The sequence below is a fragment of the Lissotriton vulgaris genome, chromosome 7 (assembly GCF_964263255.1).
Source record: "Lissotriton vulgaris chromosome 7, aLisVul1.2, whole genome shotgun sequence".
Lineage (NCBI taxonomy): Eukaryota > Metazoa > Chordata > Amphibia > Caudata > Salamandridae > Lissotriton > Lissotriton vulgaris.
This window is the reverse complement of record NC_141695.1, coordinates 1,263,678,627-1,263,702,601: the sequence shown is the minus strand read 5'-3', so window position 1 is coordinate 1,263,702,601 and position 23,975 is coordinate 1,263,678,627. Positions and strand designations below refer to the sequence as shown.

At 44.1% G+C, this 23,975-nt stretch overlaps 1 protein-coding gene across 7 annotated transcripts in view; it reads left to right on the top strand.

Moving 5' to 3' along the window:
- Nucleotides 1–23,975, top strand: part of BRD8 (bromodomain containing 8) — a 483,292-nt gene that overhangs the window by 20,827 nt on the left and 438,490 nt on the right. For all 7 annotated transcript variants that reach the window (XM_086931819.1, XM_086931816.1, XM_086931815.1 and 4 more), the window contains exons 3-4: nt 4,409–4,478; nt 4,941–4,990. In XM_086931819.1, the coding sequence (XP_086787945.1) occupies nt 4,409–4,478; nt 4,941–4,990 (120 nt within the window). The remainder of the gene's footprint in view (nt 1–4,408; nt 4,479–4,940; nt 4,991–23,975) is intronic.

Sequence of the window (23,975 nt, the reverse complement as noted above, 5' to 3'; positions counted from 1 at the left end):
TTACCCTTTATATAAATGGCCTTGACCATGCACTGAGCACTTTACAGGCAGACTCTCCCAGGATAGGTACCCGCAGGATTCCCGTTCTGCTCTATGCAGACGATGCAGTACTCCTCGCTCGCACCCCTAAAGGCCTGCAGCTCCAAATAGACGGTTTTGTTTCATTTATGGAGAAACTGGACTTGTCACCCAATCTTATGTTATGGAAGTGGGGAAGAAGCCAGGTAGATCCTTTAACTACAACATTGATTCTCATTGTCTAGGGAAGGTACAGTCATTTTCATATCTGGGGATTTCATTTGATGGCCGATTAAATTTTATATATTTATTAGAATAGAAGTGCCGAGTTATGACCTGGTGTACTGGATCAATATAGAATTTTGCACACAGGTAAGGACATTAAAATTATCTAGCTCCATGTGCTGTGCTAAAGTGCTATTCAGAAGTGAAGGTTCTGGGAGGTAAAGCTGCCTTGATGTTAAAACGAAGGATTATAAACACATAAAGTGTTACATGGGATTGTTATATGCAGAGTAAGAGATATTGGATTACAGACAGGTAACGTACGTTGCGGGCTAAAGGTACAAAGGAATTTACACGAGAGGATAATATGTTGTACTGTGGTTTCACTTATACGGAAATCGTAGTGTCATGAAATAATAGGATGGGTATTTTCAGTATTAAAGTTGAAGAGGGAGATATAACTACTTTATAGTAGACAAGCTAGATTAGAGTGAACTTCGTTAATGATTGAGAACCTTAGGATAGTGGTTAAAAAGAGTAATCTGATTTAACAGTTTGTGGGAGGGGAATGTTTATTGGTTAGTTTACGTGTTTTATGATAATTTGGTAATATAGATACAAGAGAAGTTGGAAATATTCATTTTTTGGAGTGGTTATTAGTTTATGGATACGTGATTTTACTTTTGCAGAGTGATGGTGGACTGTTGTTTCATTATGACAGAACATCACAGGAAGTAATATGATTTTCGACATAGAAGGTGACTTGTGGAGACTGGCCTTAATTGTTTTTCTATCTCTTGGGTTTTCGTGCACTAGGGTGATGAATATACTTCAAAATAACATTATAAGGTTCTTTTTTACTTTTCTATGATGTTTCACTGATGGTGATTTGGGACTTTGAACTGTTACTTTTTCTCTTAAACTAGATTTTTTCTCTTAAACTAGATTCATGATTATGGTTAAAGTGTCATAGAGATATAAATTGAGAGTTCATTTTTCTTATGTCATCTATTTTTGGGTTGCAGCCCTGAAGAAGTCAAAATGTCTTAGAAGTGCATGACGAAACACGTGTTGGCTGCGTTCTGGAACTATATATAGCTGTATTTCGAAGAAAAAAATTATTTTTGAATTACGAACCTATCCAATGTCGACGGCTGTACCTACAACTGGAACATATGGATTTGTAAAGAAATAAATTACCAAATGTTGGACTTTACATATTCGATTTCGATTACTAATTAGTGCTCAGGGAGGAATTGATTTAAGTTTTTGTTGTACGCACCTATGTGGGTATATATGGGGTTGTTAGGTAACCAACCTCTCCCCCCTTTGGAGCACAGCCGTTTGTACGTTGAATGCTTACTTTAGCCCAAATTGTCAGTTATGCGCCCTAGCTTAAACCTGGTTACCTTGAGTGTTTGTATAAATCTTATTCATATCCCAGAAGTGTTTTCTTGAAGGATCTCCTTAAGAAAGCCAGATTCAGACAAGCGCATGTGGCTCTGTTATTTTTAAAATTGGCCCCAGATATTTTTACACTTTTTTTATTACTAACTTTTTAAGGTCTTCGTTTAGGTTAAGGACCACAAGGGGCGGTGAAAGCCCATAGACTTCCTGCTTGCCACTCTTTTATACTGTTTTGAAAAATTCTTTGTAATTTTTATCATGGCATGCTATAGGCCTCAAACAAATCTGAAGATGAATTAGATGATTGAGGGACATGAAATTTGTGATGTGTAAACACCTTATTTATCTGTTGAAGTTGCATTATGCAGAGTTCATAGCGTTGGTCCTTTTATAATGCCTGTACCTGTAATCTTTTCCCTTTTTTTTATATATTGTATCTTTTATGGTATTTCTATATGCCGAATAAAGATTGTATTATTATCATTATTATTATAATAAATGCACTGCATCACAGGGCATTTGTCAAAGCTTTACCCTAATAGAATGTTTGAGAAGGCATTTTTTTAGTATATTTAAAATGTACTGTTCTGCTGTGGCAGTGGAAATGATTTCATTGGTGAGGTAGGACTGGAAAGAACATCAGGATTTCTGGCAGAGGAGGCAAATGTCAGGGTGTTGGAAGGGATGTTAACTTGACATGGTAAATAGGCTGACACACTAGAGGAAGTAAAGTGTAGCCCTTTCATCTGTGATCAGTTTAGAGTGAAGGATCAAAGCGCGATCGATGGCATATCTCTGAGCTAGTCTGAAGGATGTGACTGGAGGAGGGGTGAGACATGAGGAAAATATTTGTGTGTCTTCTGTGAAGAGTTGATTGGAAAATCCAAAAGAAGAAATATCGCCAAGGGAGACCTCAGATAGAGTAGAAACAACTGTGGGCCCTCACTGAGCCTTGGGGGACACGAGCTTGTAATGCTGTGCATAGTTTGGAGTCTTGGGGAACTAAAAACGAGCGATCGGGCGATAAAAAGAAAATTATTTTAGTGCTGAGCTTGTGATTCCTGAAAAGTTTAGAAAATATACCACCACATAAAGAATGCCCAGAAAATAAATAAATAATGAGGAGGATCATAATACACCTTCCTCTTTTCCCAACAAAACAAAAACAATTTAAAACAAAAACCCTTAAAAAAAAAGGAAACACCCTTTTTGCGGAATCTATGATGGGTGCAGCAGATAAAGAGTATTTAGCTTTGGGGCATTCCAGTTGCGTAACCCAATCAGTGCCTATCTTTTGATACCTTAAGTGTGCTGCAGCTGCACTATGCCGCCTCCGCGGCTGAAAGATTTGTGTATAAATCTAGGGGTTGCCCAGAAAAATACCGAAAGGCATGGGGAGATTGGTTAGCTCCTTCTGTATCCCTGCAATTGGAGGTCTAGCTCTCCTGCAACACTCTATGTTACCTCTCCTACTGGGAATTGTGGGGTTTGGGATCACTGCAGCAAGGTTATTTCTACTGTTCTTTTTCTTACATGTAACCTGTAAACTAATAAAGAGTCTTATAAAAATAAAGTATTCTGCAGCCAACCCACTTTGAATTGCTCTGGCATGGTGTCATGACTAGGATCCTTCAGTTGAAATGCACTGAATCTTCTGGTGCGGGATCGGTATGTATAAAGGTCACATTTGCTTGTAATATGGGATTTCTGGATCCAGACATCAAAATGTATCACAAGAGACATTGCATGTTTAAATAATAGCGTTTTCAGGATCACACAGTTTGCCGGGCTGATGCAGTTAATTATTTATCCTTGATTGAAAACAGTATCACAGAAATGTCTGGGTTTTTAGATTTATAAAAATGTTGTAGCTATCCGTGGGCTATGAAGCTTGGCAGGTCCTTTGATGACATTTGCATAAAGAAGAAATCATGCCCCTGAGCCTTCGAGGGAGAAAAGCAAGCATGAATGCTTGATATTTGTCAGTTGAAGGATAGATGCCTAATGAGATATCTGAAGGCCCGCACGTAAAGGATTACAATTTCCCTCAACGCAATTTACCTCCCCACTTTATGGCCTGAATTACACACCACCGGCCCACCCCGAGATTGGACGATGCGTTGAGAAAATAATAGCACCATTCTGATAAGCGGATTTTTGAATGAAACAATACAATTGCTTTGTAGTCAGGCCTTTGAACACTGGGTTATCTCTCTCCTAATCATGGTAACCGGTATTCTGTGTGTAAAATTATAATACTATGATATAAAAAATATATTTTCTCCTATCTGATTTTCCCTTCTTCAAGTCACCTCACACATGATCACCTTTCTCTGCACTTCTTTCTTGGCGCAACCTTTTAATGTGTCTCATTGAATATGGTATTTTCATGAGGGAAAGTAATATAAAGAGCATTCGTTTCCATACAATTTCAGTTGTTCATTTTCTTTCTCCTGGTGTACTACTGAAGAGTATTTACTCTTGCGTTTGAAATTAACATTCATGAACTTTTTTTTACTTAGTGAATAACTTCATGAGCAATTCCCTCTGTGGTTTGTGCTCAGAGGCACGTCCGGACCAATTGTTGTTCATAATATATTTTCTGGGTTACCCTATTAGTTTGTAATAATCCGAAGTAATGGCAGATACAGATTTTTCTTGCCTGTTGTGTTTGAGCACTCTCATACAAGTATTAGACAAAAATTCACATTAAACTGAAGCTGTCATGTGTTGAGCTTATTTTTCCTATTTTTTGCAGGGTCTCAGTGAGCCGGGCCATAAAGCCATTTGCAGAGCCAGGACGTCCACCTGACTGGTTCTCTCAGAAGGTAAGCTATATATGTCTGCTTTCAGACTCTGCACATGTGTGTCTCTCCCTAGGGCGTTATTATATGAGCACTCGTGACTGTACATATTCAACACTGTTTTTTTGTTTGTTTTACATCGTCTTTGGACTTTTCTCTCTGTTGTCTTCTCATTCTCTGCACTTGTCTGCTGTGTGGAGCGTCTAGTTTATTGTGGGCTCCGTTTGCTTTGTTGGTGAAATACCTTTTGCTTTCCCTGGTCTTTTCCCCTATTCAAACTCGCCTAGCCACTCTTTTGCTGTCTAAGCCCACCATGTTGTTTTCTCTCTGTCTGAAGTGGGTTGTTCTCAGCTCTCTCAAATGTTTTTCATTTGTTCTCTCCTCTTGACTCTTTTTAGCATGTCTGGTTTCTATCTGCTTTCTATGTGTACTTTCCTTTATGTTGTGTTATTTTGTATACTCAGTCTTTCCTACCTTATTTTGCAGCACTGTGCCTCACAGTATTCTGAGCTGCTGGAAACCACAGAAACTCCAAAGTGAGTATGCCCGGATGTATAGTAGTGGTCTGAGATGCAAGTTAAATTTAAATGCACACAGACGCCTTGTTGCAAGTGAATTGAAAGGTCAACATCCCTTAGATTTATGTCATCAACATAGGACAATGCCTGGTCATCATAATCTTACAAAAGTTCTGTAACCCTTGGCTGAAAACAGCCCAGGGCTTTTCTTATACCCCTGTGGCAATCACCAGAAATGTTTAAGAACCCAGCGCACTGAATGTGATCAAGTACCTGCTTTCAGGTGCTTTGTTTTGGCAGAAAAACCCATTTGAAATGTCTAAAGTGATTTTGTATTTTTTCCGCACTATGTTCTTCATTAGGTTCGCGCTGTGAGCATTTTGTACAGTGAATATACGTGTAGCTGTGTTCAAGTGTCTTCAATCTAATACTAGATGATATGAATAGTCTGGTTTCCTTACTGGAAACAAAGGATTATTCATAGGGGAGGTGCAACGTTCGATTACACCATGGTATTCAAGTTCTGTGATGATCTCTGTAACTTGTTTTTAATGGGGTATTGTTGTTGAGGTTGTGGGGTTGACCTCACTGGTATAACTTGATAAGGGAAACCGTCATCCCATCCCACATGGTTGTCATATAATGCAGGAGCTAGTGCTAAAGCCCACTCCCTGGACTATGAATATTTAACTGAATCTGGGACAAGGTCGGAAAAAGCAGGGAAAATTACTGTTTCTCCCTCGTGGCAGTCCATGACAAATTCCGGTGGCCAATCCCTTTCAGCCAAGATAATGCCATAGCCGAAAGATAAGTTCTCCCAAAAGAGAACACTAATGGTGCGTGGTATATCCCTCTCCATTTGGAGTTGCATCTCGTACAATCAATGTGGGACACTCGCTTTCATAGCTGACATTTCCACCTGGATATAGTCACTGAACTCTCCTACCGCCAGACAGTCCATCAGGCTCTGGCGAAGTATTGTGACTTCTGCCACGGTGTAGCATGATCAGAGCCTACTCCCCACACAGAAGCAGCGTCCTCAATATCTGTGGCATAATTTACTTTAATGCCAGTCAGCTTCTTCTTTTTGCATTGAGTGAGTCTTGAACTGTTTAAGATTATCTTCCTTTTTTATTATGAAGTCAGAAGAGGGTTGTGACTCCTTCTTCAGTTTCAAGTGCTCGTCTGAGCTGCACTCTGATTGTCCACCTCTCTCTGATTGTTTTTCGGATAACTCTTGAAAGGAACGAGATGAACGTGTATCAGTATCCTGATACGTGTCTGGCGTTTTAATATTATCAGTTATGCTGATTGTAGCGTTTTTCAGTGGCCTCCTGTTGAGGAGATATGCCCTGTGATTTAGTCTTTTCTTTGTGTTTCTTATTATCCCACTTCTTCTTAAATGAAAAATCTGATCCCTGCTTTGAGTTATCCTTTACAGAATTAACCTTAATTTGTGGTTTACTAGTTCGGGCTCCCAAATTATCTCTACCTATCGTTGCATAGGTTTCCTCAATTTTTGGTAACTCATGCTTGTGTTCTGTGAGTCAGGTTTGTGAGTCGTTGGCTTACCACCAATGCTGCTGCTTCCCCTTTAATATTACATAACATTATGGCAGATACTGTGGCAAAGTTGCTAATCAGTGTCGTCCCACAATCCATATCCGGTTCTGCCCGTACTCAATTTGGATCTGTTTAAGCACCTCTGGCAAAACAGATAAGTGGGTGTATCAGTAGTTCTGGTATATACTGCAGCTAAGACTGTAACCCAAGGGGTGCAGTCTTCAACTGGGGGAGCCATCCCCATTGTTATAAATATGGTGAGGATTTCCTCCTGTCTGAGGGAAATCTTACCCATGAAGGCATTGATATTTTGTGGATTAATTCCAGCTGCAGCTTTTTGTGGTTGTGCAATTTGAGCAGCCTTTGTAGGTTTTATTCTAATTGTTTTTATGACAAACTGTGGTAAACATCTATATACTTCAACCAGATCTGTTTATAATGTATGTAGCTTTGGAGCTGTCAGATTATTTATTTCTGGATATGGTGTGTAACCGACTAAGACTGGCCATGTTGCTCCCTCATTGCTATGGGGTGTAAGAAAGTGCCCTATTTTTGCATGGTTTCCCTCACATTTTGCAACAGTGTTGATGTACTTTGACAGAGTATTCTCTGGGTTCCTGCAACCAGGTACCCAGGGCCTACATTCTTTCCCTAAAAACTGCATTAAGACAAAACCCAATTGGCACTCTTTGGCCACATGTCATTGGAGTGGAGAGGTGTGGTGCAGCGGCCAGGGCAGCTGACTTCGGAGCACAGGGTTCACGATTCGATCCCCGGCTCCGGCGGCAGTTCAGCTCAGCACCGTGTGACTCTGGGCAATAGCTCACTTAATTTCCACGACGGCCCCCAGCGCCTTGAGACCCCTAAGGGTGAGTAGTTCACGCTTTACAAATACGGATTTACATTCCCTTGGAATTGATACCATAGGTACCAAGGGCACTGTGGCCACCCTTAGAGGCCCTGTACCTTTACACACAGAAACTGCCATTGCAGGCTGTGTGTTTTGGTGCAAAACAAAGTGAAGAGTCAACATGGCACATATCCCTGTGTGCCATGCCTACAAACCACTGCCCTGGCATAGGTAAGCCACCCATCTAGCTGGGTCCACTATACCAGTGGTGATGGTACAAGTGCATGAGCCCTGTACCCCTACAGTGTCTAAGCAAATTCTTAGACATTGTAAGTGCTGTAATAACATTAAGAGTATATGGTGCTGGGAGTTTGTCATTTCGAACTCCACAGCACCATAATGGCTTTACTGAAAACTGAGAAGTTTGATATCTAACTTCTCAGCACATTAAACCCACACTGATGCCAGTGTTGGATTTAATGAAAAATGCACTCAGAGGGCATCTTAGAGATGCCCCCTGAAAAACAACCTAACTCTAGTGTCCTGGCTGAGTGGCTAGTTGCCAGCTGACACCACCAGACATGTTTCTGGACCCCTCGGTCGAGAGCCTGCTGCTCTCCGGGGTCTGAAACAATGTACATCCTTGGACGAGGTGACAAGTCTCCTCCCACAGGACTGGCAGGGTCCTCAAAGGGTAAGCTTCAAAGGCTTGCTGCCTTTGTGATCTACTCCAGCCCTTTGCTGCTTCCAGCAACCGCCCCCACCGGTTCTGACCCTCACTTTGGGCTGGAAAATTGGCGGGAAAACCTAGCCTCTTCCACCCCTCAGGTGGAAGAGGCTAGGTGAAGCTCAACTCTCAGTCCCCGCCATCTTGCAGATGGGGGACCCATCCAACCAGGGAGAGGCATCCCTCCCACTGAACGGTGGCATAATAGGGGGAATTTCAGACTGATTAGCAAAAGTAATCTGAAAAGTAATAACGTACCAAGCAATCTGTAATGAAACTCAAATGTAATTTTGAAATATTGACTTACCTGTAATTCATCCAACTGCATTTGAACCTGCATTCAACTGTAAAACATTGCATACGATTTTGCAAAGTATTATTTCACTTACCTGCACCAGGCTTGGCTTGGTTCTAGGAATAAAATAACTTATCAATATTTTGATACAAAGAAAGTGTTCAGAGTTCAGTCTTTGAGTGTGTGACATCATTTACTGCCTGAGTGTGTACAACAAATCCTTATCAATACCCTCTGATAAAGCCATACTGATCGCCCACACTACCACAAATAGAGAGAAGGTGCTATCTACCTTTACCTCTGCCTACCTTTGGGGTTCCACTGGACTCTGTGTAAACTATACCTTATTTTGGTTTAGTATATAAAGAGCAGGCTTCCTTCAAGGGGATCTAGTCTGACATTGTTGTGTGTATGTGGTGATGCGCCTTCAAAATAATTTTGATGTTCTTGGTAATTTAATGGTATTTCAAGTGCTTCATAAGCTGTGTAGTTGTCAAGAACCTCATCTGGAGTATATGTGTGATAAAGTCTCGATCTTGCATCCGCTGCTGGGAATGTAACCCATGAATTGAATAACTCTGTCCTATATGCTTTGTGGGCCTCAACCACAAAGGTAACTTCCTCGTTGACCATTTGTGTAACTGCACGTCTGCAGTTAGCTGGTATGCTTATTGCTCCTTCTTCGGTCATTTTAATGTGTGGAATTCAGATAGGGTACCTCCTTGGGGTGATCCTTTGAACGGTTCAAGCTTGAGCATACTACAGCCAATACATAGGATTACCTACTCAGCCAAGGGGGATTTTCCCTAATACCAAAGACGTCTCCGATTAAGAGTTCATTCTGGGTCTTTCGGTACACAAAAGAAAACTACTCGGGTGAGTCATTAAATAAGAACCCAAGAGGCGCCATGTTGCACGGGTTGCACTTTCCCAAGTAAAACTGTGCATTTGTTGGACAACATAACCACAGAACTGTGCAAGGCCATCTGGATATGTTGGCCTAAGTCCTGCTAGCTCACAGTGCACCATCTGTACCCATATCCTTACAGAGTGACAAATGGATGTGCAACCTCAGTACATGACAACCCTGACTCCCCAAGCAAATTGTGGCAACAGATCTAGAACCCTTTTGCTTAGTTACTTATGCACACTCAAAAAGATTCACAAGAAAAACCATGTTAATATTTATCGAAGCATTGTGATTCTTGAGCAAAATACTTGTGCTGCAATAATCGTTAGATGGATACAGAATAATGTAATTAGCATTATGAGAATGGTGAAAAAGTTGAACAGTTCACCCATTTTACTTTTTACAGAGAATGTATGCTTGCATACAAGTACTGTAATATATTGTACTCCTGCCTAGTGCATCCCTACATATCATGTCTAGGGTGAGTGAATCTGCCAAACCCCTGTAGGGTGATCTAACTCCCAGTTACCTGTTGGTAAGTGTCATCAGGCTGGCCGCCTTGGAGAGCTGGGCAGCATCCCTTGCATGAGGTAAACAGAAATCCGCTGGGCTGGAATTGCGGCATGGGTCGACCTCTCAGTGCCTGCAAAATGCTCCTCTGGTTAAACAAAGGGCTCATGTTGTATGTTTAATTACATCATCCATACTACCATGCCGAAGCCCCAGTCAGGCTGCTATTGTTTATTCTATTGTGATAGCTCTGTTGCCGAACAGCCAAAACTAATAACATCTTGCAAGATGAACTTAGCTCTTGTACAGAATGTTCTCAGTGTTTTGATAGTGCCTACAAAGCGGTAGTGTAAGCAAAACAGAGTTCGAAGAATATTATCCTGCATGTGCCCGCAAATGAATGTGTGTCAGATGCCATTGTGTTTAGGGAGAAAAGGCAACTTTAAAACATGAGCATGTAAAATGGCGTTTCTTATCCAGGACTAATGTAACCACATGACAGCTTCTCTAGAAGGATATCAGAATTCAAAATGTGTTCAATACTTAAAATACGATTTTATAGGGATATTCAGATGGAAGAAAGTAAGTCAAAGCCACTTGTAAAAAAATTATTGCAGAAAAACTTAGCCAAAACATTGATCGGAGGGTAATAAGGTACTTCCTAACAGCTCCTAAGAACTGATACAGAAAGGATAGAACTTTGATCGGACGGCGATGATTTACTCTGCCCCATGCTGATAGTAAGCATCAATTAAGATTTGAGAAGGAATCAACACCGTCCCAGGATAAAAAAATAACATATCCATTTTAACTCTATGAATTTATTTGTTGTTAAGAAGCTCCTTTATTTGCTTTGTTCCAGGGGAATGCTAATAAAACAGTTAATAGCCTTCAATAACCTTATGTTAAAGACAATTCTCTCATACAAGTGGCCATAGAATGTGCATAAGAAGACTTTAATGATCTGTTAAAAACTACTTCTTTGAGTGACAGAATAAAGCAAAACAAATGATGAAATGTTACAAAGCACAGTTGCGGATGATTGCGAGCATTTGGCAGTTTTGGTTATAACATGTGAACTCATAAAGTATATCAAGTCTGCAACATTATTGGCTCCTTAATGTAGATGATTGTTTGTTTACTCATCTTTACTGGATATGACTAAGCATATATATGTATGTGTGTATATGTGTGTGTATATGTATACTATATTCGATATCTGGTTATTATATTTGGTTACTGTCCAGACAAACATATGGTGTAGTTGTACAAGGAAATTAATTAATGCTGCATAATTGTGATAAGACTCAAAATAAATGAGATGATTGAATAGAAGAAGCATATTTTTGATAATGTCAGTTGCCTTCAGGTATAATGCCTATCTTTTTTATGCTGTATCGGCATGGGGAGTCAGAGAGAGCACCCTTTAGCATGACAGTCTGACAATTATCCTGTGTAATCCTTAGTCCACCAATCTGTCTGTTTGATTGGATATCTGCTTGTTGCATACTTAGCAAGTATCAAGATGTTTTAACTCAGACTGCCTTCGGGGTTTCCATTGTTCCATACTGCTTTCAGCTCATTCAGAAGAACCTCTGCCTGCAGTGAATATAACATAATGTGTGTGACTGCTAGTGTTAATCAAACTGAGTCTTTCAAAAGGAATGGTGGCTGATGTGCTATAATTTTTAAAAAAAATCTTTTTATTTAAACATAAACAAAATAAAAGCATCTGGCGACAAGCTTTGTTTCACAGTGATCAAATTTACAAAACCATGCACAGAATAATACTGCAGTATAGCTTTACGGGTTCACGGGGACTCCAGCTCCGCTGACTCTATTCTGATACCAGGAGGGGTACATATATCTCCCTGTAGCTGTTCCAGGAGCCCCACACCTTCCCCCACTTCCGGGGACACCCCCTAGCAACATAAACTGATCTCTCCCTGAACATGCACCAGTCTAAATCTTCCATCAATTTTCTAATCTAAGGCGCCTGACTGGCACCCCACAGCTGAGCGATGTTACATTTAGCGATCATGCACGCTAGGGTCACCCATTATTTCCTATATGAGGTCGGGTCTGTAGGCTCCCAGATATTCAGAAGGCATCATCGGGTCTCCAGCGCTAGCTCCACCCCCATCACTTTGTGTATCTTATCGTGAATTTTGCCCCAGTATTCCTGTACTTCTACGCAGTGCCACAAAATGTGCATGAAAGTCCCAATCTCTCCACAACCCCTCCGACACTCCCCAGTTGCCACCAGCCCCATTCTCACTAGCCTGGGTCCTGTGGTGTAGGAACGGTGAAGAATCTTCAATTGCACCAATCTGAGTCTCATTTGGATGGCCACAACCTTCGGGGAGGCAACCGCCTCTTTCCAGTCCTCATCATCCAGTACTAGGCCATCGGCGCCCCACTGCTCCCTGAGAGTCGTCAATGGGTCCCCCATGTGGTTGATCAGTTTCCTGTATATTAGCAAGATAGTTTTTTCGGGGACGTGGCCATCCAAGACCCGGTCCTCCAATGGAAAGGCCTCCGAGAGTACGGTACCCCGGGGATATTTGTAGACAGGGCGTGTCTAACCTGGAGGTAACGGTAACACTCACTCTCTCGCAACTGGTATTTTCCCTGCATGGCTTCAAATGTGAGGATCCCATCTTTCCCCCGGATGTCCTTAACCTGTGAGATCCCAATGAGATCCCATTTGTCAAAGCCCTTCGATTTCCACAAACTGCCCAATTTCTCTGAACTCCACAAAGGGGTCACTAGTGTAATTCTCCCCTCCCATTTAAGGAATCGGGTAGCTGTATGCCACACATGAATCGCATGCGCCGCCGGCCCAACAAGGGGAAATCGGCCGCTCTTAGCATAAAGTGCCCTAGTAAAGTCTCCCCCAGGCATCTGACCGCGATCCATCGCATATCCGGGATCCGAAGGAGACCCGTAGACAGCTTGGTTTACCGCCGTCAGCTGGGAGGCCCAGCAATATTTCCGGAGATCCGGTAGTCCGATCCCTCCGTCGTACCAGGAAAGAGTAAGCTTGGAGACAGCTATGCGGGGCCTGCCCTCCCAGAGAAGCTGTCTGTGGAGGGACTCTATCTCCTTAAAGTATGTGGCGGGTACCGGGTCCATTGTGTTTTGGAGCGCATATAAAAAGCGGGGGAGAGCCATCATTTTAAACAGCACCGCTCGACCCAGTAGGGAGAGCGGCAGCGACTTCCACCGCAGCATATCTCGGCGGAATCTGGCCAGAGGAGGCCCCAGGTTATTGTCAGACCTCAATTTCGGGTCCATGGAGACGTATATACCCAGGTACCGAAAACCCACCGGCTCAACCGGGCAGGAACCTGGAAGGACCGGGGGATCCCCGCTAAGGACGAAGAGCACCGATTTCACCCAATTAATGGCAAAACCCGAATATCTCCCGAATATAGCCAGGACATCTAGGAAACTAATTAGCGACTCTCTTGGGGTGGTGAGATAAAGCAGGATGTCGTCTGCGTAGAGCGAGATCTTCTGCTCCCACTCTAGCGTCCAACGTAGACCCCTGATCGATCGGTCCCAACGGACCCACGCCGCCAGTGGCTAGAGCGCTAGTGCAAATAACAATGGGGATAAAGGACATCCCTGACGTGTGCCTCTATCCAAAGAGAAGTCGGCGGATTTGTGGTTGTTCACCACAACTCTAGCTAGGGGATCCGTATACAAGAGACGGACCCACTCTATGAATTCTGGGCCAATACCCATCTTATTCAAAACTGCAAACAAATAGGGCCACTATACCCTATCAAAGGCCATAGTTGCATCCAATGACAACAGAACCGCCGGTTCCTGTATATGGGATGCGCCTCTCAGAATCCTGTGCAGCCTCCGTAAATTAAGTGCTGTATTCCGGCGTGGCATGAAGCCAGACTGATCTGGATGGACCAGAGTGGTAATGACTTTGACCAGCCTGGTCGCCAGCAGCTTTGCCAGTACCTTAGGCTCAGCGTTTACGAGCGAGATTGGCCTGTAAGAGGAGCAGGACAACTTAGGCTTGCCCTCTTTATGTATGACAATGATGTTTACGATTCGTTGATCGTAGGGGAGCTGGCCCTTTTCCTTACTTTCAACAAACATGCCCCGGAGGAAAGGTTCTAACCTGTCGGCGTTGATCTTATACAATTCAATGGGGATTCCTTTCGGGTCCGAGGCCTTCCCGGAATGAACCCCTCTTATAGCCAGCACCACTTCATCGTTCGTAAGGGGGAAGTCCAGGTAACTCCTATCCTCTTCCGACAGGGCGGGCATTTGAATATCGTGAACCATAGCCTTGTTATCTGCCTCTGAATACGTGTTTACAGACGTATAGACCGATTTGAAATAGGTCAAGAACTCATCGACAATCATTTGTAGGTCCGTCACCCTACCTGAGCCCCTTACTTGCAACTCCGGTACCAACCTTGATCCCCACTCCCCTTTCTCCAACCACGCGATCAGTTTCCCTGCCTTGTCGCCATTCTCATAGACCCTGCTCTGGGTGTCTGCATGCTGCACTTTGGGCCTCTCTCTAGCTATGCTCCTGTATTCATCTCTAAGGAGATTCAAACGATGTGTCCCTTCGGGAGTGGCAATCGTCGCAATCCCCCCCTCCATATCCGCCAATTCTGCCTCTAATTTGTCCACCTCCGTCGACCTTTCCTCTTTTTCCCCGAGACCAGGGATAGAACTTCCCCTCTGATAACTGTGTTGTACGCCTCCCAAAGGGATATCGACGACTCAACTGTTTCCACATTTTCTTGAAAATACCGTATCGTGGCCTGTGTCACCTCCTTCTTAGTGTTGGGGTCTCGTAAATGCCAGGCATTTATGGGGGTGATCCTACCTACATCCTTCTGCCCCACCTCTACCCGTAACCAGATTGGGGAGTGGTCGGAGACCCCCCTACCCACATGTCTCACCTCTCGGACCCATGCTGCGTGCGACTTTAGCACTAAAACATAGTCTATCCTCGACAATGAGTGATGCACATCTGCGGCGTGTGTGTGGTGCATTCCACCTGGGTTCCTCACTCTCCACCCATCCATGAGTCCAGTCGTTTCTACAAAATCTGATAACCACCTCTGAGACGGCGGCAGAATTCGAGCAGGGTGCCTATCCATACCACCATCCATTACTACATTGAAGTCTCCGACTACAATCAGCACCCCCACAGGTAGAGTTAAGAAAACTGCGCACAGGTCTCGGAAGGTGTCAGTCTGCAGACCTGGCGGAACATACACAGACAAGAAAGTGATGTGCTATAATTAACTGGATCCGATTGACACGTTGATGTTTGGTGAGATTGTGGTGTTTGTATTATGTGAGGGATTGTATAGTTTTCATATTTAAGTCCTTGGATTGGTTATGGCAGTCATGCTATTGTTACATGATATGATCAAGCGAAACCGCTTGCCCTCTGCGCACTGTTGCGAATCCAAATTGAATATTTACATAATACTCAAATATGAATTTAACTGATAATCAAATGTACGTGGTACATAAAGACTCATAACCTCTGTAAATTTCATTCAATGCATATTTTTACTAGCATCATAGCATTATTGTGCAAAGTGTTCATCTGTTGTGTACAAATACAATAAGTTCATCATGACAGAAATTTTGATGTTTACATCGCATCAAACTTATAATTTATCTCACAAGTTTGCCCTGCCCAATGCATTTCGGGCCACACGGCCCTTCGCCAGGGGCTATACCTGAAACGACATAAACATAAATTGCTTTCACTCCGATGAAAAATCTCCAACTGCATAGTTCAAAGTTCACCACAGTAATTTATTCAGTATAGCAATATAATGATAAAAAATAAATTATCATGCTTGTTTGATGATGAATAAGATGGGTGAAAAACATATGTTTTATAAGTTCTCATGACTTTTAAATCCAATGGATGGTAACTCACTTATATAAATGTGACGAAATGGCACGAAGGTGTATAAAAAATGTCACAGTGAGATATTCCAACGCTGAGAAGCCTGACGTTTCAATGTGCTAAAGAAAAAAATACACCAACAATAACCAAATGTGTTTGGTATGAAATGCAAAATAGTAGCATGAAAGATGAAACACCGCACTCACTTATGATCTACTATGACGACTAGATGATACGGGAGCGCGGTCCATACAATCCAGATATGATGCAACGGAACCTGTGGGGCTAAAACACACACAAGCCTCAATGGTACGTCCAAGGTGCCTAAAATCTGTAATTTAGTAACCGGAAAAGGCAGAACGTCTTATTCAAAACAAGGCTTCGACGAACACTAGTACCTATCTAAAGACTGATGATATTATAAACAAGCATTTACAATGCAATGGTCTCGGCAATATTATAGTTAGATCTATTATAATTGCTCATTATTTTTTTATCTTTTTTGTATCCCTAAATAAATGGCATTGCCATTTGTATTGGCATTAGCTTTGTTTTTTGCATATGTGATACCTATTGCATTAGCAGAGAGAGAGTGAGGTAGTGAGATAGAGAGAGCGAGTGAGGTATTGAAATAGAGAGAGAGTGAGGTAGTGAGAGAGAGTGAGGTAGTGAGATAGAGAGTGAGGTAGTGAGGGAGAGGGATGTTGTGAGGTAGTGAGATATAAGCATAGAGTGATGTTGTGATGTAGTGAGATAGAGAAAGAGGTAGTGAAAGAGAGAGTGAAAGTGAGTTAGTGAGATAGAAAGAGTGAGGTAGTGAGATAGAGAGTGATTGAGGTAGTGAGTTAGAGAAAGAGAGTGAAGTTGTGAGGTTGTGAGCCAGAGAGTGTGAGAGAGTGAGGTAGTGATGTTTTGAGAGAGAGAGGTTGTGAGGTAGTGAGATAGAGTGGAGTAGTGAGGTAGAGAGTTATGTAGTGAGAGATAGGTAGATAGAGAGTGAGGTAGTGAGAGACAGAGAAAGTGAGGTAGTGAAAGAGTGAGGTAGAGGGATGTTCTGAGGTAGTGAGATAGAAACAGTGAGTGTGTTTGTGAGGTAGTGAGATAGAGAGAGAGTGAGGTAGTGAAAGAGAGTGAAAGTGACTTAGTGAGATAGAAATAGAGAGAGTGAGGTAGTGAGAGAGAGAGTGAGGTAGTTAGAGTGAGACAGAGAGAGTGAGGTAGTGAAAGAGTGAGTTAGTGATGGAGAGTGATTTTTGGTGGTAGTGAGATAGAAACAATGAGTGATGTTGTGACGTAGTGAGATAGAGAAGGATTGAGGTAGTTTAAGAGAGAGTGAAAGTGACTTAGTGAGATAGAAAGAGAGAGAGTGAGTTAGTGAGATACAGAGTGACGTAGTGAGTTGGAGAGAGAGAGTGAACTTGTGAGCTAGTGAGATAGAGAGTGAGTCAGCGAGAGAGTGTTGTAGTTATTTTTTGAGTGAGTGACTTGTGTTATAGTTAGGTAGTGAGAGTGATATCGAAATGGAGTGATGTTATGGAGAGAGTTAGTGAGAGAGAGAGTGAAATAGTGTTATGGATTTAACTTGAGTAGTGATGTAGTTATTTTTGTTTTGTGGGAGAGTGAAGTAGATATAGAGTGAGGTAGTGAGAGATAGAGAGAGTGAGGTAGTGAAAGAATGAGGTAGTGAGGGTGAGAGTTGTTGTGCTGTATTGAGATAGAAGCAGAGCGATGTTGTGAAGTAGTGAGCTAGAGTGAGGTAGTGTATGAGAGAGTAAAAGTGAGTTAGTTTATTTGAGAGAGAGAGAGAGTGCGGTAGTGAGATAGAGAGAGAGTGAAGTTGTGGGGTAGTGAGAGAGTGATGTAGTGAACTTCAGAGAGAGTGTGTCGTGATATAGTGAGAGAGAGATAGTGAGATAGAAATAGAGTGAGGTAGTATATAGAGAGAGTGTGAGGTAGTGAGAGAGAGAGAGTGAAGCAGTGAGTTAGAGAGAGAGAGTGAAGTTGTGAGGTAGTGAGAGAGTGTTGTGAATTTTTGAGAGAGTGTGTCGTGATATAGTGAGGCAGTGAGAATGAGATAGTAATAGATAGAGTTAGGTAGTGATGTAGAGAGAGTGAGGTAGTGAGATAGAGTTAAGTTGTGAAGTAGTGTGTTAGAGAGATAGTTCCTGTGGTAGTGATATTGTGATGCTGTGAGAAAGAGAGAGTTGAGTAGTGAGGTAGAGAGAGAGTGAATGAGAGATAGTGTAGTAGTGTGAGAGATAGTGAGGTAGTGAGAGAGATAGTGAGTTAGTGAAAGAGAGAGTGAGGTAGTGATAGAGAGAGTGAGGTAGTGAGAGAGAGAGTTCGAAGGGACGGTATAGTGGAGCTGAGGAGAGAGTGAAGGGATGGTGCAGTGAGAGGCTGAGGAGAGTGCATCAGTGAAGGGATGGTACCATAAGAGGCTGAGGAGAAAGTGCAGCAGTGAGTGATGGTGCAGTGGAGGAGTGAGGGCTGCAGCCTGGATGGGGGGGCTGAGCAGAGAGTGCAGCAGTGAAGGGACGATGCAATGGGGGGCTGAGCAGAGAGTGCGTCAGTGAATGGATGGTGCAGGGAGAGGCTGAGGATAGTGCAGCAGTGAAGGAACGATGCAATGGGGGGCTGAGCAGAGAGTGCATCAGTGAAGGGACGGTGCAAGGAGAGGCTGAGGAGAGTGCAGCAGTGAAGGGACAGTGCAGGGACAGTGCAGGGAGAGGCTGAGGAGAGAGTGCATCAGTGAAGGGACAGTGCAGGGAGAGGCTGAGTAGAGCGTGCAGCAGTGAAGGGACGGTGCAGGGAGAAGCTGAGGAGAGTGCAGCAGTAAAAGGACGGTGCAGTGGGGGGCTGAGCAGAGAGTGCAGCAGTAAAAGGACGGTGCAGTGGGGGGCTGAGCATAGAGCGCAGCAGTGAAGGGACGGTGCAGTGGGACTGAGGAGAGAGTGTAGCAGTGAAGGGATAATGCAGTGAGAGGCTGAGGAGAGTGCAGCAGTGAAGGGACGATGCAATGGGGGGCTGAGCAGAGAGTGCAGCAGTGAAGGGACGATGCAATGGGAGGCTGAGCAGAGAGTGCAGCAGTGAAGGGACAGTGCAGTGGGGAGGAGGAGTGAGTGCAGCAGTGAAGTGACGGTGCAGTGAGAGGCTGAGGAGAGTGCAGCAGTGAAGGGACGGTGCAATGAGAGGCTAAGGAGAGAGTACAGCAATATAGTGACGGTGCAGGGAGAGGCTGAGGAGAGAGTGCATCAGTGAAGGAAGGGCCGGTGCAGGGAGAGGCTGAGGAGAGAGTGCATCAGTAAAGGGATGGTGCAGTGAGAGACTGAAGAGAGTGCAGCAGTGAAGGGACGATGCAATGGGAGGATGAGGAGAGAGTGCATCAGTGAAGGGCCGGTGCAGTGAGAGGCTGAGGAGAGTGCAGCAGTGAAGGGACGATGCAGGGAGAGGCTGAGCAGAGAGTGCAGCAGTGAAGGGACGGTGCAGGGAGAGGCGGAGCAGAGAGTGCAGCAGTGAAGGGACGATGCAATGGGAGGCTGAGCAGAGAGTGCATCAGTGAAAGGATGGTGCAGTGAGAGACTGAGAGTGCAACAGTGAAGAGACGATATAGTGGAGCTGAGGAGAGAGTGAAGGGATGGTGCAGTAAGAGGCTGAGGAGAGAGTGCAGCAGTGAGTGATAGAAATAAACATAAGATTAGCAAAATAAACAAAATGCCTTACCTCCAACAGCAAAACAGCAGCATACATACCTGTCTGAACCACTTCATGCACAGCAGTGCACACAGCTGCACGGAGACGCCACGGGCCATATTGGACCTGAAAAACAAAGAAATAAACATAAGATTAGCAAAATAAACAAAATGCCTTACCTCCAACAGCAAAACAGCAGCATACATACCTGTCTGAACCACTTTGTGCACAGCAGTGCACACAGCTGCACGGAGACGCCACGGGCCATGTTGTATCTAGAAAAGAGAGAAAAAAACCTAAGATTAGCAAAATCAAAAAGATAGATTACCTCGAACATCAAAAGAGCAGCATATCGGAACCAGTTTGTGCACAACGGTGCACGCAGCTGCACGGAGACGCCACGGGCCATAATGGACCTGAAAAACAAAGAAATAAACATAAGATTAGCAAAATAAACAACATGCCTTACCTTAACTGAAAAACACCAGCATACATACCCGTCGGAACAACTTTGTGCACAGCAGTGCACACAGCTGCACGGAGACGCCACGGGCCATATTGGACCTGAAAAACAAAGAAATAAGCATAAGATTAGCAAAATAAACCAAATGCCTTACCTTAACTGAAAAACAGCAGCATACATACCTGTCTGAACCACTTCGTGCACAGCAGTGCACACAGCTGCAGGGAGACGCCACGGGCCATATTGGACCTGAAAAACAAAGAAATAAACATAAGATTAGCAAAATAAACCAAATGACTTACCTTAACTGAAAAACAGCAGCATACATACCTGTCTGAACCACTTCGTGCACAGCAGTGCACACAGCTGCACGGAGACGCCACGGGCCATATTGGACCTGAAAAACAAAGAAATAAACATAAGATTAGCAAAATAAACCAAATGCCTTACCTTAACTGAAAAACAGCAGCATACATACCTGTCTGAACCACTTCGTGCACAGCAGTGCACACAGCTGCAGGGAGGCGCCACGGGCCATATTGGACCTGAAAAACAAAGAAATAAACATAAGATTAGCAAAATAAACAAAATGCCTTACCTTAACTGAAAAACACCAGCATACATACCCGTCGGAACAACTTTGTGCACAGCAGTGCACACAGCTGCACGGAGACGCCACGGGCCATATTGGACCTGATAAACAAAGAAATAAACATAAGATTAGCAAAATAAACCAAATGCCTTACCTTAACTGAAAAACAGCAGCATACATACCTGTCTGAACCACTTCGTGCACAGCAGTGCACACAGCTGCAGGGAGACGCCACGGGCCATATTGGACCTGAAAAACAAAGAAATAAACATAAGATTAGCAAAATAAACCAAATGACTTACCGTAACTGAAAAACAGCAGCATACATACCTGTCTGAACCACTTCGTGCACAGCAGTGCACAGAGCTGCACGGAGACGCCACGGGCCATATTGGACCTGAAAAACAAAGAAATAAACATAAGATTAGCAAAATAAACCAAATGCCTTACCTTAACTGAAAAACACCAGCATACATACCTGTCTGAACCACTTCGTGCACAGCAGTGCACACAGCTGCAGGGAGACGCCACGGGCCATATTGGACCTGAAAAACAAAGAAATAAACATAAGATTAGCAAAATAAACAAAATGCCTTACCTTAACTGAAAAACACCAGCATACATACCCGTCGGAACAACTTTGTGCACAGCAGTGCACACAGCTGCACGGAGACGCCACGGGCCATATTGGACCTGAAAAACAAAGAAATAAACATAAGATTAGCAAAATAAACCAAATGCCTTACCTTAACTGAAAAACAGCAGCATACATACCTGTCTGAACCACTTCGTGCTCAGCAGTGCACACAGCTGCAGGGAGACGCCACGGGCCATATTGGACCTGAAAAACAAAGAAATAAACATAAGATTAGCAAAATAAACCAAATGCCTTACCTTAACTGAAAAACAGCAGCATACATACCTGTCTGAACCACTTCGTGCACAGCAGTGCACACAGCTGCACGGAGACGCCACGGGCCATATTGGACCTGAAAAACAAAGAAATAAACATAAGATTAGCAAAATAAACCAAATGCCTTACCTTAACTGAAAAACAGCAGCATACATACCTGTCTGAACCACTTCGTGCACAGCAGTGCACACAGCTGCAGGGAGACGCCACGGGCCATATTGGACCTGAAAAACAAAGAAATAAACATAAGATTAGCAAAATAAACCAAATGCCTTACCTTAACTGAAAAACAGCAGCATACATACCTGTCTGAACCGCTTCGTGCACAGCAGTGCACACAGCTGCACGGAGACGCCACGGGCCATATTGGACCTGAAAAACAAAGAAATAAACATAAGATTAGTAAAATAAGCAAAATGGCTTACCTCCAACAGCAAAACAGCAGCATACATAACTGTCTGAACCACTTCGTGCACAGCAGTGCACACAGCTGCACGGAGACGCCACGGGCCATATTGGACCTGAAAAACAAAGAAATAAACATAAGATTAGCAAAATAAACAAAATGGCTTACCTCCAACAGCAAAACAGCAGCATACATACCTGTCTGAACCACTTCGTGCACAGCAGTGCACACAGCTGCACGGAGACGCCACAGGCCATATTGGACCTGAAAAACAAAGAAATAAACATAAGATTAGCAAAATAAACAAAATGGCTTACCTCTAACAGCAAAACAGCAGTATACATACCTGTCGGAACAACTTCGTGCACAGCGGAGCACACAGCTGCACGGAGACGACACGGGCCATGTTAAACCTGAAAAACAGGGAAATAAACATAAGATTAGCAAAATAAACCAAATGGCTTACCTCTAACAGCAAAACAGCAGCATACATACCCGTCGGAACCACTTCGTGCACAGCGGAGCACAGTGCTGCACGGAGACGACACGGGCCATGTTGCACCTAGAAAACAGAGAATAAACATATTAGCAAAAATAAAAAAGTAACATCAAAAGAAAAACACATATAAAGCAAACATACATACCGTCGGAAAAAGGACCCAGCGACTACTTGCACAGATGATCAGCGCAAAATGGCATTTACAATCCTACGGTCAAACAAATGGTCTCTGTTACCAGATTCCTAAGAGCCTTGCTAGTTACTATGAACCACGATCAACACACAATGGGGTCGGTCGTGTAAAAATCATATTATGTAAATGTGGGACTTCGGACCGGGGTTGCGACAGTATTGCGGGGTTCTCAAAAAGATTCGCACACACTGGGGTACTGGGTAGTGCAGGTTTTATTGCTTTATACAGGCGTCGTTTACGAATAGGCACTCTGTAAAAGGGTAGGGGTGAGTCCGCCTCCTCCGTTCTGGCCCGACCTCCTATTCCTCGCCAGTCCCAAGGTCTTCTGGGCGTTGTAGGCCTTTTCCCTGCCGTCCTGCTGGCCTTTGGGCTCCGGTATCCCAGAAAGGAAAGAAAGAAAACAAAGTACGCTTCAGTACTAGTGCTGAGCCAAACGTTCCACGGGTAAGGGAGTGAGGGGAATCACACGTGCAAGACCCAAATCTGACTGTGGGACGTGAACCCTTGAGAAAACCCCAAGGGTGTGTAGGGGGGGTTTTACTTTATGCGGGTTTCCCTCGGCTACCCGTTTCCCACGCTCTGGTGTCGGACCGTACCTGGGTGAGCCACACTTCCGTGTTAGTGTGGCTGGGCGATGCGCGTCCCGCAGAGCCCCCTGGCTTCTCGCGGTACTCCACCTCAGGTCTGTAGACTGGTCCCGCCGCCGGCTTCCTCCTTGGAATCGTCCCGTAACTCAGACTCGTCTCCGACTCCGTCCGGCTCCACCTTCCTGCTTTCTCTCCGCTCTCCTTGTCCTCCGACCTCTGATCTTGATCTTCCTCCGACCTCCGCTCTTGATCTTCCTCCGACCTCCGCTCTCGATCTTCCTCCTCCTCCGTCCACTCGACTCCGCTCTCTCTCCACTCGCTCCACCAACCTCCAACTCCGCCTCCGGGTGTCTCGCACACCTGGCTGGACTCCGGAATGGGTTTTACGTCGTCGGGACGGGCGTGGCGCCAATCCGTCTCCGCCCCCTTAAAGGTGTAGTCCTGTAGGCTCACGGCTGCAGGGTGTCTCCGGACGATGTCAGGTGTATTCCAGGCCTCGGTGTTCTGTGAAGAGAAAGTAGACACATTACTAGGCAGACCAGGGGGGCCCTCGTCGGGGTCCCCCGCGTCACAGTAAAAAAAGGAGAAGTTGCTCCTTTTTTAGGTGTCCCCTCACTCACCAGGGTTGCCCCATGGTGACATGCTTCATCATTGGGGCCATCCCAGTCCTCTACGGGCTGGGGCGTGCTACGACTTGCGAGTTACGTAGGAGCACTTTTCAGAAGACTATGTGTGGTGCATGTGTATTTGAGGAGTGGACTATGTGATGTATCTAAAAATACCTGCCCAGTAGGTTGACAATAAACTTTATTTTTGCCTCTAGGTGGTAATATTAAAAACGGGGTGGATAGATAGGGCGCCCTAAACGTAATGTGTCAAGGTGTACCT